The sequence below is a fragment of the Crassostrea angulata genome, chromosome 1, assembly GCF_025612915.1.
Source record: "Crassostrea angulata isolate pt1a10 chromosome 1, ASM2561291v2, whole genome shotgun sequence".
Taxonomy (NCBI): domain Eukaryota; kingdom Metazoa; phylum Mollusca; class Bivalvia; order Ostreida; family Ostreidae; genus Magallana; species Magallana angulata.
Window position 1 is genome coordinate 2861836 of NC_069111.1, and position 16854 is coordinate 2878689.

A 16854-nucleotide genomic window follows, 5' to 3' on the forward strand; every position below is an offset into this window, starting at 1 on the left:
AACAATGATACGTGCCTGGATTACCAAATATACCAAAGTTATACCCTGAAAGCCAATTAATCATTAATTACAGCACATTTAAGAACCTATCTTTACTTTTAAAATCCATATTTCCATTGTCACATTTTACAGTTAATCTATACCTTCATAGTCAATCTTTTCGTCGCAATCCGTGTCGATCTCCTTAAAAAACAACTGCTAGATTTCCTGGTCGGAGATTTTGGCGATTCAGTATAATTTTCAACGCGACTTTATTTTAACAAAAATGACACGTCTGCAAACAAACAGTATGATTGTCTTTTACTGTATTTTCTTCAGTCAAATGTTTTAATTAAAAAGAGTTGATTATATAAACTATGCAAACCAGTCCTTGATAATATAGATTAGTCAGAAACACGCAATGAAAATAAAGGATGCACTGTTTTTAACCTCCGTCGTATGTCTTGTATACAAAAATTGTTGCTCAAGAACGTAAACGATGCTGTACAGTCCACCTTTGATGATGGAACAGTTTCGGGCGTACAAGGTTCAGTCCAACAGGTTTTCAACAAGAGGCTCTGCAGCAGCCGTGGAACAAACTTCCTCAAGTATATAGTTCACTTTTCCCTCCAGTGACCTTGAATCTGCTCAAATGACCTTGTTTCAAATCAAGAGACACCCTTGGGTCATAACCAATCTTTATGTGAATAACTTCCAATATTTCTCCATAAGAAAGATATGGATCAGACACGATGGTACAGACTGACAGACGAACGGACAAGGTGATTCCTATATACCCCCCCCCCCCAAATTTGTTTGCGGGGGGTATAATAAATGAAATCTTTTTACAAAATATCCTGCGAGATCTCTGAAACTGTTTCGAGTAACAATTAAAGTGAAAAATATTTACCTCGATAGTTTGCAAAAGTTGAAGGATTTGAAGGATTACTGTGATTTTATCAATATTCGTTGAATGCTATTTTTCGTGGATTTCATTATTAAGTTGATCCACGAAATTAGGTCTTCATTGAAGTGCAATTTCCATTAACATCTTGCATTGATAGGGTCATTGGCCACGAATTTACGTATCCTTAAAACCGTGATTTTCACTTTATCCACGAAAATTGATACCTTGAATATTAATGAAACCACAGTAAGTCGATGTTGGTAGATTTCTGTCGGCCCAATGTACAACTTGCACATCAACGGATCGCAGGGCGGAGAGAAGGTCCGCCAAATAATCTGCAGCAGTCAGAAGCAAAGAGGGGGCATTCTGTAAACAGGGACACTTCAGAGACAGTGGAGAAATCCCCGTAGGTTGGGCATGTGGTGGGAAAAAAATTCTTGCCCGGTATCAGGTACAGTTCAAAATTTTACTGATGTTCCTCACACTGTTAGCTATAACAACGTTTTAGGTTTAAATGTTTCTCAAGAGTTAAAGAACAAAATAATTAACGGTCAGTACGTGGACTTGACAAAAATGTTTGTGAATTTCAATGAGCCTAAAAAACAATCACTTGTTTTGGTGAACGGTTAGCTTCAAGCTACAGAAAAAAAAATGCAAAAAATATTACCAATATTCAACAATGGACAGATGCTTTTACTATATTCGCAACGTTTATTTGTAGGCTCATCCTACTAAAGCCTAAGATTTCTTGAAATACATGAATGACGTCAGGTTAGCGGCGACTAGGTCATCCGGTTTAAGATTTAAAGAGTATAAACAACAATTTCGATTTAAGCTTGCAAAAAACTCATCTGAAGAATGGAGGACAGTTCTAGTTAGTATATATTACAGCTATAAGTAGAGCATTTCTGGCTGCTGGTACATTTAACACAAGTCCGAATTGGAAGACATTAGTGTTACATGTACACATATCATAATCAGGGGTCTTGTTTCATCTGTTAAACCACCACCTCCCTATAGAAATTGGTAGATGGAACAAAACTCCACGTGAAGACCGCAAGTGTGATTTATGTGAAGCCAATCAAATTGGCGATGAATTCCATTATGTTTTTGAATGTAGTGCATTGTCACATGTAAGAAAAAAGTGTTTAGGAATTATAATAATTATCTGAAAAAGCCAAACACCTTAAAATTTAGAACACTTTTGTCCTCTTCATATCATGTAATTCTTATGAAAATGTGTACTTTAATTAGAAAAATATTTGATTTGATCGGTCATCCTACGTAACAACTATTTAAAAAATTCACTGTTTACTTTTTTTGTTTCTCTTTTGTAAATCTTGCTCTTCTTCTACTTTTGTATATAATTCTTCTGCACCTCATGTAACATTATATGTTATCAGTGATAAAAATACACCTGAACTTGAAACACCGGGCAGTCTTCACTTAGTATTAAATCGGTCTCACCTGTAAAAAACACAAAATCAGGTTTTGACGATCGTATAGGCATCTATAGTTAATAAATTAAATTATATACACATATTTTGTGAAAGGAAGATAATTAAGATTGAGTTTTTGTCAGCCGTCTGTTATTTATGAAGCAGGAACACATTATAAAGTAAATGAGGCTTCACATGCTCATTAATTATATCAACAATGGCTGGTTCCGAAAACGTTTTTTTCCTCCAGGGCTTATATATTTTCTAAAATTACCACGGCTTATTTGTGTCAAAGAATTATTCATATATTTTAATATGAAATCAGTTTATTTTTCAACAATTTAATTTTGTTTGAAAAAACTCAAGTAAACCTCCGATTCCTTAGTGCATTTTTTATATTTTAGAAATAGAAGTAGAAAAATATAGTAGAAATAGATGGGTACAATGCAAGTTTGAACCCAATTTGAGTTTACATAGACCACTAAAAGTATCTAATATAAATAACTAAGCCTTATTTTATTTGTTAAGATAAAAGCAGAAACAGAAGACTAAATTTGTTTAGTATTAATTCTAAAATTAATTTATAAAAAATTAATTGATTAAATCTCTAATTTAAAAAAAAAAAGAATATAAAAACAAATATTCACTGACAGTTGCAATCAATTAAAGTCACTAAGAACAGCTGTCAAATTTGATATGATTAACGGTGTGTTTGCCTGGGCGAGCACAGGAGCCGCACATAACCTCACATTTGTGATCCAAGGTGTCCCTACTACGGAAGCGTCTTTACGGAAGCGTATTTTTTTCCACACTTTAATCTGTAACCTTTAATCTGTAAATTTTACACTTTAATCTGTAAAATTCACACTTTAAAGTGTAAAATTCACACTTTAATCTGTAAAATTTACACTTTAATCTGTAAATTTTACACTTTAATCTGTAAAATTCACACTTTAAAGTGTAAAATTAACACTTTTATCTGTAAAATTTACACTTTAATCTGTAAATTTTACACTTTAATCTGTAAAATTCACACTTTAAAGTGTAAAATTCACACTATAATCTGTAAAATTTACACTTTAATCTGCAAAATTTACAATTTAAAGTGAAAATTTCACACTTTAAAGTGAAAATTTCACACTTTAAAGTGTAAAATTCACACTTTAAAGTGTAAAATTCACACTTTAAATAGTAAAATTCAGTGTGAGTTTTAACCTTTAAATTGTAAAATTTACAGATTTAAGTGTGAATTTTACAGATTAAAGTGTAAATTTTAATCTGTGTGAATTTTACACTTTAAAGTGTGAATTTTACAGATTAAAATGTAAAATTTACAGATTAAAGTGTGAATTTTGCAGATTAAAGTGTGAAAAATAAAAAAAATGTGAAGTGCATATGTGGCACTAATACGCTTCCGTATCTTTAGGTCAATTTTCAATATTATTTTGATGACTGTCACAAATAAAATTTTCAGATAAAAACAATCTGGAGGGGGGGGGGGTCCCCTTTAAACTTTTCCGTTTTATGCATACATCATTTATCTATGGTGGCATATCTCTGTCCTTTGTGTGGAAGTTATTACTACATTGACATGGAAGATAGTAATGTCAACATGCAACATAACTATGTTGACATGCAAAAAAATTGCAATCAAATAAGAATTATAAAAAATCACTTCAAAAATAGTCATGACATTGCTATATAATACTAAGTATGTGTTATAATTATATTGCGACCGTTGGGGCCAGCGCAGCATACAAATTAATAACACACATGAACATAAGTTTCTTAATAAATTATATAGTTACTTTGATGATTCATGCGAACTGTAAGGGTAGCGATTACTCTGAACATCGCAATGTCGCAACCTTCATACCAGCATGAATCACCATAGACAGCATATTGTTGTTTAAGCAATCACTTACTGTGTGTATGTGTATAAGTGTAATTTTTTCCATATATTACAATCAATTTCACTTATCAATCTAATCATACCCGTGAATTGAATTAAGCATCGCTGGATACAGTGATATTCAATGAATACTATATAATCGCTATTCAGATAGATACGCATAGTTTTGTCTATATCGTACACTTAAAATTGAAACTGATTCTCGGCGGTTCAGTCTGAATCATATTTCCTTCTGAGGTATCACAACGTTTAGCCAATACGAATGTAGCAAATTAATTTAAGAACTATTTGCCAGTCAGAGGCTTTGAACGGAGAAGTTACAGGATGCAAACCAGTTCCTGAGAACACGTATTAACATTTCAAATTTGTGTGTTTATATTTTTAATAAGTGACAAAAATGAAGGCAGCGCTGACGGTTACGTTCTTTGCCACGGTTTGTTTAATTTGCGATACTATTGCCCAAGGAGATATCGATGTTACTGTAAACGATGCTTTGCAGTCTGCATTATTTGGGGGTAGACCCGCCCCGAGCGTGGCAAGATTTGGCTCGGCGGGTTTTTGGCTCAAAGGACTTTAATTAAGTTTTTATTCAAATCGTTTTAATATATTAACTTTGATTGTAAATGATTTTAAACATATCGACAATATTCATTAGAAGACAAAGTAATACTAAAACATTTTGCTCCAATCAAAACGTTGTTTTTCCTACAAAATAATCAATATGTGATTTAAGATATAAACAAAAATTTGTATAAATCATCAGAGTTAATTTATTTAATTGGTATATGTATATAGAGTTATCTCCCGTATTTCCCTTCATGAAAAGAATATAAGACAATTTTGCTCATATTTTTAAAGATACGTGATTGTAACTGAATCTGTAAGAAAGTAGTACGTTAATATGGTATGTTTCGTCTATCTTTTTTCTTGTCTTTAAAGTCTACTCTAACTACTTATAATAAAAGTGCATGTGTTTTTAACTTTATTAGTTGTGAGTTTCCAAAGAGCAGTGTCGGATCCGGAGATTCTAGAAAGTTTTGAGAGAACGTTCGAACCATACTGTTATGAGATGCCCCAATGTGTCTTCAGCGACCCCTACCGACGAACAGACGGACAATGTAACAACCCGATCAACCCTCTCCTGGGATCCTCCTTCACTCCTCAACAGCGAGTCCTACCGAATGCTTACGATAATCGTGCGTATGAAAATCTTTTTTCCTTGCAATTTTTTTAGTTATACCCTCTACATGTATTAGTTTACTTCTGAAAAGCTTTTATTTTTCAAAATTTTTTCGAGGCATTGATTGTTTCATGCGGTTCAAGGATCGACTCCCCCCGAACACGATCTGTGGACAACTCCCCCCTGCCCAGTGCCCGAACCGTCAGTAACAGGGTCTTCCAGGGCATGACCCCGGTCAGTGCCAGGTTCTCACATTTCTGACCAACTATGGACAGTTTATTGACCACGATGTCATCTCTACGCCTTCGGAAACACGTAGGACCATTCACCCCACCCCCTAAAAAAGAGTGGTGGTGATTTCTAGAAACCATATTAAAACAAACTATGCTAATGTCGTGAAAAAAGGTTTTTTTATGTATTTAAGTACACAAGCACTGGTAAGAATTTCTTTAATATTTGCATATTTTAATTTCAGCCCCTACAAACAAACCTATTCTTGACTGTTGCGACCCAATTGGGCAAGTAGCTTCACATTTTGTCAATATATTAAATTAATATATTTTTATTCCGTATTTGTCAACTGAATGATTTGCAGTAGTAAAAGTAAACTGATTGAAATGTGTTCCTATTTCTTCCCAAACGTGCACGGTGCATTTGTTTGAGTGATGGTTGACACGCTACGCAGTACAATCTAATAAACTCGTACTGTAAAAATACTGTAGAAATGTGAGATATTTCTTAAAACTCTATTGCTCTGAATTATTTGCTTACTAATTACCTTTAATTAAAATCATGTTGTTATCTCTTCTTTTTTAACCATTTATTTGTAACCAAAAAAAACTTGTACAAATAATGATGTTGAGTTTTATATAAATTTCCAAGCTCCTCCCCCTTAGATTATAAACAGGCCTTGTCAAACTTTGAGGCATTTTTTGACAGTTATGGCTTACCTCAATAACAATAAAATTTCGATTTTTACATTCCTCATCAAAATTATTAGTCCTCGAAATATGACCTTTAAGTCTACATGTCAATAATTGCAAAAGCACTTTCAAGTTCCACATCATTTGTCTTCAATCTATTGTTTACTGCTTGTCACATTTAATTAAAAACGCTAAACATGTCCATTTTGATCCGATGAATCTTGCAATGCACCTAAAATTAAAACATTTTATCAATGATTGTTATAGATAATTGATCTTGGTTTTGTATTTTTTTTCAGGGGTTCTATGAAACCTGCGGCTTGCTTCATCATCCCAGTTAACATAGAGGACAGAGACCATTTTTTTCCCCAATTCAAGACCTGCATGCACTTTGTTCGTCACACCGGAGCACCGCCCCTTGGATGTCAAAACGGTAACTATTTTTCTATTGCTGTCTTAACTTTACCAATAGACGTAACATCAATACGATTGCGTTTGATACAAATACGACTTCGCAATGGAATAATTGCCGATTTTATCAGAGCGTTTCCAGGTCTGTAAGGAGATGAATGCAAACAAGTGAAAAGTACATAATAGAAAAAATTAATTTCTAACGTTTTCTGAGGAACTTAAAAAGGCTAATGTGTTGTTTTGTGTTTTGTTTTTTTTTTTTGCTAAAAAGCTTCAATAGTAAAGCTCTTTGTTTTTAACCTATTATTAACTCTAGTTTGTTTGCGAAGTTTCAAGAAAATCTACCATTTGGTTCTTCTTAGGGACTATCTCAATATACAGGTACATTTACTGTAGGAATAAATATGACATAAGTGTCATTTTCCACATTTCGAAGCATAGTAGAAAAAATCCTACTATAGAAATATTTAATGTTCCTCAAATTGTAATGCTAGTACATGTATATTATTAGTAACATCATGTTCTACCTTATATGCCATCAATTTTTTGGTTAAACCATCTCAAACTATAAAGAATGCAACAAACGTTGCTATTATTTAGAGTATTTATAATGTAGATTGGTACAAGATAATAATTCAATCACTAAGAAAAATACCCCAGAGGATATCATTATTCTGTGTATCAATTTTATCAGGTGTCCGGGAACAGATTAACGAGAGGACGTCGTTCGTGGACGGTTCTATGATCTATTGCTCTGATTCAAGTAGGGAAAATCAGCTTAGAGAAAAATGTGCGTACAACTTGTTAATGATAAAAGTCATACATAATAGTGAAAAGGTAATCATTTAACAGTGTTTTTTTTATAATTTAGCTAATGGAAGGCTTGCTGAACACGTTCAAAATATTTTGCCTCCGCATCCGCAAGGCTGTCCGGCAGAAATCAAGGCGAAGAGAGACTGCTTCGTTGCAGGTACAGAAAGAGGAAGGGGTTGTTAGTCCTATTACGGGAAGTGTTTAATTGTCAGAATCGTTTCAATACTTTATGTCCGTTTATTTCCTAAAAGTAAGATCTTGTTTTATTGCGATATGTATCTCTTTTTTTTTTTTATCAAAGGCGACCACAGACAGAGTGAAACACCAACTTTAACTGTGCCTCACATCACGTGGTTAAGACGTCACAAATTGATTAATATATTGCTGACGCATTAAGGAACGCGACAGCCATAACAAATGATAAAATACTATTCCAAGAGACCAAAAGGATAGTTATTGCGGAACTCCAACACGTAACTTATAATGAATTTTTACCCGCTGTTCTGGATAATAAAACTATGAAAGCTTTCAACCTTCGATCCCGACGGTCCGGCCATGTTGACAATTACAATCCTTTCATTGACCTTAGGACCATTAATGCGTTTGGTGTGGCGGCCTACCGAATGGGTCACAGTTTGGTCCGCAATACCGTCGGACATCTTAAAAAAGGCAGACCTATCACCTTTCCTGTACACAAACATTTTGAGGTCCCAGATTTAACGTATGAAGGTGGTTATGAGCGTATGGCTAGGTTGATGTCCAGGGAACCTAAATCCAGGTCCGATCGATTTCTAGTAGAAGGAATCAGAAATAGACTGTTTGAAAATTTCAATTTTATGGGACCTTCAGTAGAAACGCCTTCCTTAGATTTGGGAGCTCTCAATGTCCAGAGGGGTCGAGAACACGGTATTCCGTCCTACAACGCTTACCGACAGTTCTGTGGTCTCCCTAGAGCCAACTTCTTTACAGTTACGCGTGGGGGATTAATCAACCACAGCCCGCAATCCGCGAAAGCACTTCAGCGAGCATATATGTAGATATACTAATACTTACTGCATAGGCGTCGGAACCGGGGGGCTAGGGAGGGGGCTTAGCCCCCCCCCCCCCACTTTTTTTGCAAAGTTATACCTAACCATTAGAAACATAGCATGATAGAGGGTTCAGCCGCCCCCCCCCCAACTTTTTCTCGCAGGAAAGATTATTGTTCCTTGAAAGATTGAGAAGTTGGATTCAGAAGCGTAGTAGCCCCCCCCCCCCCCCCCCCGATTAGGAATTTCATGATTTTGGGGAAAAAAATTGGGGTAAGTAAAGTTTTTTTTTCTTTTGGAAGTATAGGTATACTCCCCCCACGGATTAGGATTTCCATGATTTTGGGAATTACTTTTTTCGCAATATTTCAGAGGATTAGTCTAGCCCCCCCCCCCCCCCCCACTTTCAATTTGCTTCCGACGCCAGTTTACTGTACATGTATTACTTTAAGGTAAAGTTAGCCTTTTAAACATGTTAAACGCAATAAAATACACCGTATTGGATTGATGGAAATCAGAAAATATGTTTACAATATGGCGTATGTTCCTTAAATCTCAGATATCTGATTCTGCCCTTGATAATTCATTCCTTTGTTACATGTTTTAAATGTATCTTCAGACATACTGACGACATCGATTTATTTGCTGGTGGTATGTCTGAAACACCTGACACAGGCAGTATACTGGGACCCACGTTCCAATGTCTGATAGCCTATCAGTTCAGTCTGTACAAGCATGGCGACAGGTTTTGGTACGAAAGGAAATTCCCAGAAAATCCAGTAGCTGCATTTACCCGAGGTAAAACATACATAAAAGAAACAAACAGCGTGTTATTAACTTGGTTGGTCACGAGATTAAATCATGCGAAGTCCATAGGACTTCTCGGAATATCTCACGGACCAACCAAGTCATATTCCGATGAACTTTTTAACATGCTGTTTATCACTTATATTTACCTTTAAGAAAGGTAATTTTTCATTAAATGAAGGACCATTTTTTATGTTTACAACCATTAAGGTTAACATTGTGATATCATTAAAAAGTTCGCACAAAAATATAGCTTTTTGCTAATCTCTAGTTTTATATAAAGATGCATATTTGCAAGTGTAAAAATGACTATATAAACTCAAACAAAAAACAAACAACATTTTCTGATCTCTAATTTTATGGGGGTGAAATCAGAAATCTGCATAGATAATTATCATGATAGTGAATCAACAAAAAACCTTCTAGGACAACTACCACAGAATATTTATTTTCTGAGTTCCAACGTCAAACTGTATGATTAACGTGTCTCAAAAATTACTTGAGATGATGTCTATTTAAACCATACAAATATTGTTTCTACGTTAACAATGGTGTTAACTTACATCTATAGTTAACAGTTCGTTAAAATCAAATTTAAAGCGCATGTATTTAACAATAATACTGAAAAATCAAATCTAACATTTGTTTCAGCCGAGCTTGCTCAAATTAAAAAGACCACATACTCAAAGATACTGTGTTCAGTTATGAACAATATTGGCGTCTTCCATTACTTCTAACCTCGATTGATGTTGCGATCCAACTTTCGCGGGTAAAATCTCTCTCTCTCTCTCTCTCTCTCTCTCTCTCTCTCTCTATCTCTCTCTCTCTCTCATTAAAATACCCTTCAGATATAAAAAAAAAATTCTTACAAAAAAGAGAGTGATTGGAACAGACTACTTAGATTGCAGCTAACTTATCTCTAATTCACTCGCATCTTAATTATGCTACATAAAGTGGTATCCTTCATAGAGTATCTTATATTTTGACAGAAAATCTCCCTTGTCATGCAAGAAAATACTTAGAAAACGTACTCTTGGATTAAGTATAAAGCCATTTGCCAAACGACTCCAAGAGCTAGGTGGGAAACGAAAAGGAAGCTACAATCCCTTGTTCTATTTCCCACTGAATCCAGGCATGCGCAGTGCTATCCATGGGCCTGCTCATTAATTTCCACTCGGTCTAACCTGGTTCTCAAGCAGTTCACAAGTTGTGTCATAGTTAAATGAATTTCAAAATCCGCCGGACGGAAATGAAGATAATTTAATTAAATGAGTTTTTTACTTTGCAGAAATACAACAAGATATCTGTGAGCCAATGCTCACTAGTGATACCCCCGCTCTGATGTGAATATGCAAAATAAGCAAAGTCGACATTAAACAGAAAGCTGGCATCCGATTGGTACAGAAATACCGGTATATCCCACAATATAGCATGCCTAAACAAATAGTGTGTTAAAATTTCAAGCATCTGCGATAAATAGCTGCTGAGAAATCTTTGACGAAAATTTGTTTGAAAATTTTGGCTAAAAATAAACAAAGTCATTATTTAACAGGAAGTTGACGTCCAATTGATACAAAAATATATCCCACAATATGGCATGCCAAAACAAATAGTATGTTAAAATTTCAAGCATCTGCAATTAACAATTGCTGAGAAATCTTTGACGGAAACTTGTTTGAAAATTTTGGCTAAAAATAAACAAAGTACTCATTAAACAGGAAGTTGACGTCCGATTGGTACAAAAATACATTCCACGATATAGCATGCCTATACAAATACTGTGTAAAAATTTCAAGCATCTGCGATAAACAGTTGCTGAGAATCCTTTGACAAAAATTTGTTTGAAAATTTTGGCTAATTAAAAAATAAACAAAGTCGTCATTTAACAGGAAGTTGACGTCTGATTGGTACAAAAATATATCCCACGGAGCGGGGGTATAAAAAAGAAAATACAAAAGACCTTTACTTTTTACTATACAAGTACAGTCCTTTAAAGTATACCAGACCGCTGTTACAATTAAATGCAAATATATAAGTAATACTTATCTATAATACTTCTCTACAAAAGAAAGAAGTTTTAATGAGGTATGATGATAAAGCAACAATATGCACTTGAATAACAAAAATAAATTTAACACGTAGACATAACAAGTTCGTGAACAATATTCAGTGTCTCGTTGAATTGTATACATGTATTGTTAGACAGATGATGTTTGGTTCCATGACGTTGTGATTTTATATCAAAATACTGCAGAACATAGGTCAGATTCGATGAATTCTAAAACAAAAATAAAAAATATCAATAGAAAAATTAGACTCAAGAAAAAAGTTAGCTGACAAGTGCCTCATAGATCGATTTTTTCAAAATATTCTTTGAGTTATTCTGAAACCTTTTAAGAAAAACCTGGCTAACCTTCACTTTCTTATTGTAACTGAAATTAAGCATGTTTATAATTCCCTCATTTGACAAGTAAGTTATGCTTGTCCAATGTACCATAATTGTCGATCTTTTCCTGTTCATTACATGTTTACACGATATTCTTTTCTTTATCGTCAATCTCTTTGATAACACTTTAAAGCTGTCATACTTCTTTATGTAGCCAATGCTCCCTGTTTTGCCATGATGCATGTACTATTACAATAAAACCTAACACTCCTATCTTATTGGTTCTGTGGCCACTCTTTCTCTGATATGTTACTCCTTAAGCTGACACATTACATTCACATCTTCATTGTTAATCCTTCCAAGATTACATTTTTACAACTAATTCACAACTTCCTAGTCAATTTTCCCATGAACAGTTTTTAAGTTAATATAAACCTTAGGCCAACAATCCCCTAGTCACATGTTTAGAAGTAAGTCCTACCTTCATAGTCAATCTTTCCGTCGCCGTCCGTGTCGATCTGCTTAAAGAACTGTTCGATTTCCTGGTCGGAGATCCCCGAGTTGTTGTGGGACAGGATGGTCTTGAGTTCCTTCAGGGTCAGGAATCCGTCGTTGTCCTTGTCTATGTACCGGAAGGCCGCCTTCATCCGCTCCTTCTCGAGATCCACCTCCCTGTAGTTGTCTTGCATTATCTTCAGATATTCCTTGAAGCTGATAAAGCCGTCATCTAATAAATTGAACGGTGCGAGCAAAATTACACACAAATTTCTAATTCAAACTGATAAATCATCAACCAAAATAGGTCATTTCATTACTGAAACTACTAAGATAAAGCAACACATTTTGTTTTAAATCATAACAAATCTTTGTTCATAACGAAATCATTCATGAAGAAATGTTTGAGGCAAAATAACTTATCGATTAAAATATTGATATCTTTTGCAAAATTAACGGTTCCTTTATAGAATCGTTGGCGTTTGTGGGTAGCTAAATAAGTAAACAAAAAATACGGAAGCAATCATCATAACGCTAATTATCCCTCTTTTCATACAGAAAGCGCCGTCTTGTTGAATGGAAATACTAATGGAATTCAAAGCGTTGTTTTAGTTACGATCTATTGATTTTCTAATGCAAGGTTCATACCAGTTCAAAACACTGTTAATTAAATGCCCTCAGACACGAAAACTATTACCCCTCCGTAAATTGACGCGGGGTAATCACTTTGGGGTGGAGTACAGCTATCATGTTCCTCAAACGTCATTATGGACCCCTAAAACTTTGGCAATGGGAAACACGTTTTACTGTTATTAACTGTCAGTCTGAGGATACGTTCAGCTATTTCCATCTGTGATAAGTTAACCTCATCTTTCTCGGGTAAAGTTATTATAATGACATAAATCTGTCAACAGACACCGAGAAAATTGGTCACTGACTGGAATTTGTTTTAGGCACCTATTCATTCTAATTATTATGCCAAGATAACAATGCTATTGCATTCTGGAGTATCCTATTTTGATTTTTTTTCTTGGTGTTTTGAGCTCTTTTTGGGGTTTTTTTTTAGGGAGGGTGGAGGGGGGGGTAATTGTTTGGTTTATCAATTTTATTTTCAATTTTCTTTAGATTATATGTAATTTAATTTTCCCTGTTATCGTGGATACTACTGAATATAACAATAAAACATGTCCTTTTTTTTAAAAAAAATTTGTCAATAAAGATCTGAATTTCAAATATCAAAGTATCTCTTTTACTCTGCACAGAACCGATTTATATAAACTTTATATCATTATAAATTACAGAATATTCGATAGATAAATCTCTGGTGTCGCAACGATGCCACGAGCACAACGAAATTTCACAAAAACAAGAAATCAAACAAAAACCAAATAAAACCGTTGTTTTCAAATAAAAATAGAAAGGTCAATACCGAATGATAAGGGAAAAATGTCGTCCAATAATTATGCTGTGAAAGTGTCTGCATGACTAATCTTTGTTTAATTCGGTACATTGTGTAACCAATTGGATTCACATTGTGTCCTAAACTAAATAAAGAAAACGGAAGGCTCCTCACAACTGTGAACTGATTTTACATGGTATTTAAGCCACTGGCCTCTACTACATGTAAATGCATGTAATTTGTAATTTTGACGTACTATTTTTGTCCACGTCTTTCATCATGGCGTCGATGTCCTTGTCCGTCGGGTTCATCCCTAATATAGCCGCCGCCTTCATCAACTCGCGCCGAGATAACCTCCCATCTCCATTCAAGTCTATCTTGTGAAAAGACTCTTTTATTTCTAAAATAATAAAAAAAATATACGGTATCTCCAAGAATTTCTAATTATCGTCACTATTTTCTTTCATCGAATATAACATACCGTCCTATTAAAGGCCAATAGCTAACTGTCTTCATGTACATAGTAGATAAAAAATCTAATCAAACTTCTGAGATGTTAGAATTTTATTGTTTAAGAATGTTTACAAAACTTGCTATGGTTAAGAACTCTTCCAAAGAAAACTGTTCTCCGAGTCTTCGGCTGCTCGTTTGCCAAGGTGCAAAAACTTTTTAGGACTTTTTTCTTTGAACTTAACTTATTTTTTTATCAATTCGTCCGAGTACGAAAAAACTGCAAGATAATTTTATATTATCATCAAATCAAACTTGGTCTATTAGCTTCTCGTTCGCTTAGGATTAATAACTTTATGGATTATGATTTTTCTCCTACCTTCAAACTGCTCGTCCGTCAGGTCGTTTGGAATGACCACCGTCTCGTGGGCCGAGATCTGACTGACCCTTCTCGCCATTACCACCAAGTCAGAACAGCTACCTTAATCGTCTTGCACGAAAGTAATGATCCAAGATCACTTATTCTGACAGAGCTGACAGTCATCTAACGCTTCAGGGGTACCGATAGATGCAAGAACTACACATCGATCTACAGTGATAAGAAGTTGTGTAGTCTTGATATAGTCCCAAGACAAACGGCAACCAATAAGGTCTAGATCACTTAGAGAGATTAGCAGCGGTATTGTGTGAGCAAGCCGACACTGTTCATCCATTTATAGAAGTCAATGAAATTCGGTCATTGTAATGATGAAAAATAAGTGATTTTCCACATCAAAACAAAAAGATCTGAGAAAGTTTACCAATTTGATCGATACCTGGATGCCGTGAATATCTTTGATGGATCATTGAATATATCGGAAACAAACATCCATTCTCACGCCATAACTGGAGACTGGCGTACGTTATTAATGTAATAATAGCAATGACGTCAAATAAACTCCAAGAAAAAATGGAAAATCGATGATCGTTTAAAAAAACAAGTCTTAATGTGCATACGTTAATATTGCTAAAATCATAAATTGGTTTCAACCCAGTTAATTTTATAAAATAAAAACTTTGCACTAAAGGCAATTTCATTTATGAAAAGATTGACCTTTTTTAATTTTACTTTTTAGTCTTATCAATGTCATTGCATGGACTTTTCTATTTGACGTGAGTACGTCTCACTTTTACATACCTGCTCGTCTTGTATCAATTCCAGAATCTAGAATATTATGGAGCACTCCAGACTTAAGCCAAACTAAATGATTTTTTACCCTTGATTTAGTATTTATAAACAATATTCAGCCAGCCATACACACTTTAGAGATTAACAGCTTAACTTTACGTTTTTAAGTCCTTAACAAGTTTGTTATTCAAACGTTTTGTTTAAAGATGTGTTAATGTTTCTAATCTTAGTAATAGAACATAGTTTATTAGTTTCCTCTTATATTCATAGAATAGCGGTTGTAGGCCATTCCTATGTAATATATATATTATGCTGATAATGAATATATGATTACATAATATATTATCTTCCTATATGAAAAACCACAAACTTTATATAGCTTAATTTTACAGCTTATTAAAGCTTTATAAATATTAATAAAAAGCGATTAAAACATTGATTAACTCAGTCCGTTATTTGTAATAGAAATATATTATCTAAAAATATTAGAAGAAATAGAATAGCAGTAAAATATCTAGAGCCGAAGTTGATTTTTCTTCGTTGGTTAAAGCTGCATCTAGCTTCAGCTGAGACATAAACAAGAGAAGTTGATGTACGGATTATCGCACGGATTATCGTACAGATTATCGCACGGATTGCTCCCAGTATCTCTTTGTTTGTCCTCATGCAGTCTTACTTACAACACTGTAGTTTTACGGAAAATGTGGAATATTTAGTTATACCTCCATGCATGCATTTTGAACTTTGTTTTTATTTTTAATTACGAGGATAAACATGGATTCCAAAAATTTACAAAAGTTTGTTGAATGTTTTACATATTAATGCTCAAAAACTCCCAGACACGGGAAGTGAACTTTGATAAAAAAAAATTACCGATGAAAATCGTCATTTGTACTTTAAAAAGTGTCAATTTCAGTGAAGTGCATATGTGGCACTAATACGCTTCCGTATGTTACAAAATATAGAAATACGACAACTATTAGTACATCTACATTACCTCTGAGACCTGTCAGCTTCTCTGAGAGCCAACGTTCTTCAAATACACCCGTCTCCTCATTATGCTTGAGGCCAAAAATATATTATAACGGCATTGTTTACCTTTTTACTACAACTTAGGAGGCCGGAAAAAATGCCACATTGGCATTATTATCCAGTACAGTATTTAGAATGAATGGATTACAGATAGAAATAAGAAATACAGACATTGTAAGCATAAATCGCTAAATATGAAGTCCTTTTGCTGTTTTTAATCCTTTTGTAACATCATATAGTTTACAAAACTATAATTAAACAATTTTACATTGTTTAAAGTAAAACTCAATATTGCCTGTTTTAAATGAACAGTCAAGTAATGAAAAAACAGATTTACCAATTCCGATTTACATGCTTGTCCATCAACATACAACGATGAATGCAAAAGATATGAACGTTCTTTTTGCTATGGGGAAAGCAAGTTTTTTTTCAACAGGTTGGCAATCGTTACTCGAATTTTATGGTCGTATCGATGTCGTTCATACTGCCTGTTTTATCTACAGATAAGTTGCAAACATAATTATC

At 34.2% G+C, this 16854-nt stretch overlaps 1 protein-coding gene and 1 pseudogene across 1 annotated transcript; one reads left to right on the forward strand and one right to left on the reverse strand.

Annotated features, from left to right (window-relative positions):
* Positions 1-478: 478 nt before the first annotated feature.
* On the forward strand, positions 479-11219 carry LOC128176295 (peroxidase-like protein; annotated as a pseudogene).
* Positions 11220-11356: 137 nt separating this feature from the next.
* On the reverse strand, positions 11357-15434 carry LOC128185282 (uncharacterized). Its single transcript, XM_052854920.1, has 5 exons — positions 15307-15434; positions 14509-14718; positions 13936-14079; positions 12267-12512; positions 11357-11677 (listed from the first exon to the last, which is right to left on the reverse strand). Exons 2-5 carry the CDS (start codon positions 14585-14587, stop codon positions 11640-11642), a joined length of 507 nt encoding a protein of 168 aa, XP_052710880.1. The 5' UTR covers positions 14588-14718; positions 15307-15434; the 3' UTR covers positions 11357-11639.
* Between the last annotated feature and the right edge of the window lie 1420 nt (positions 15435-16854).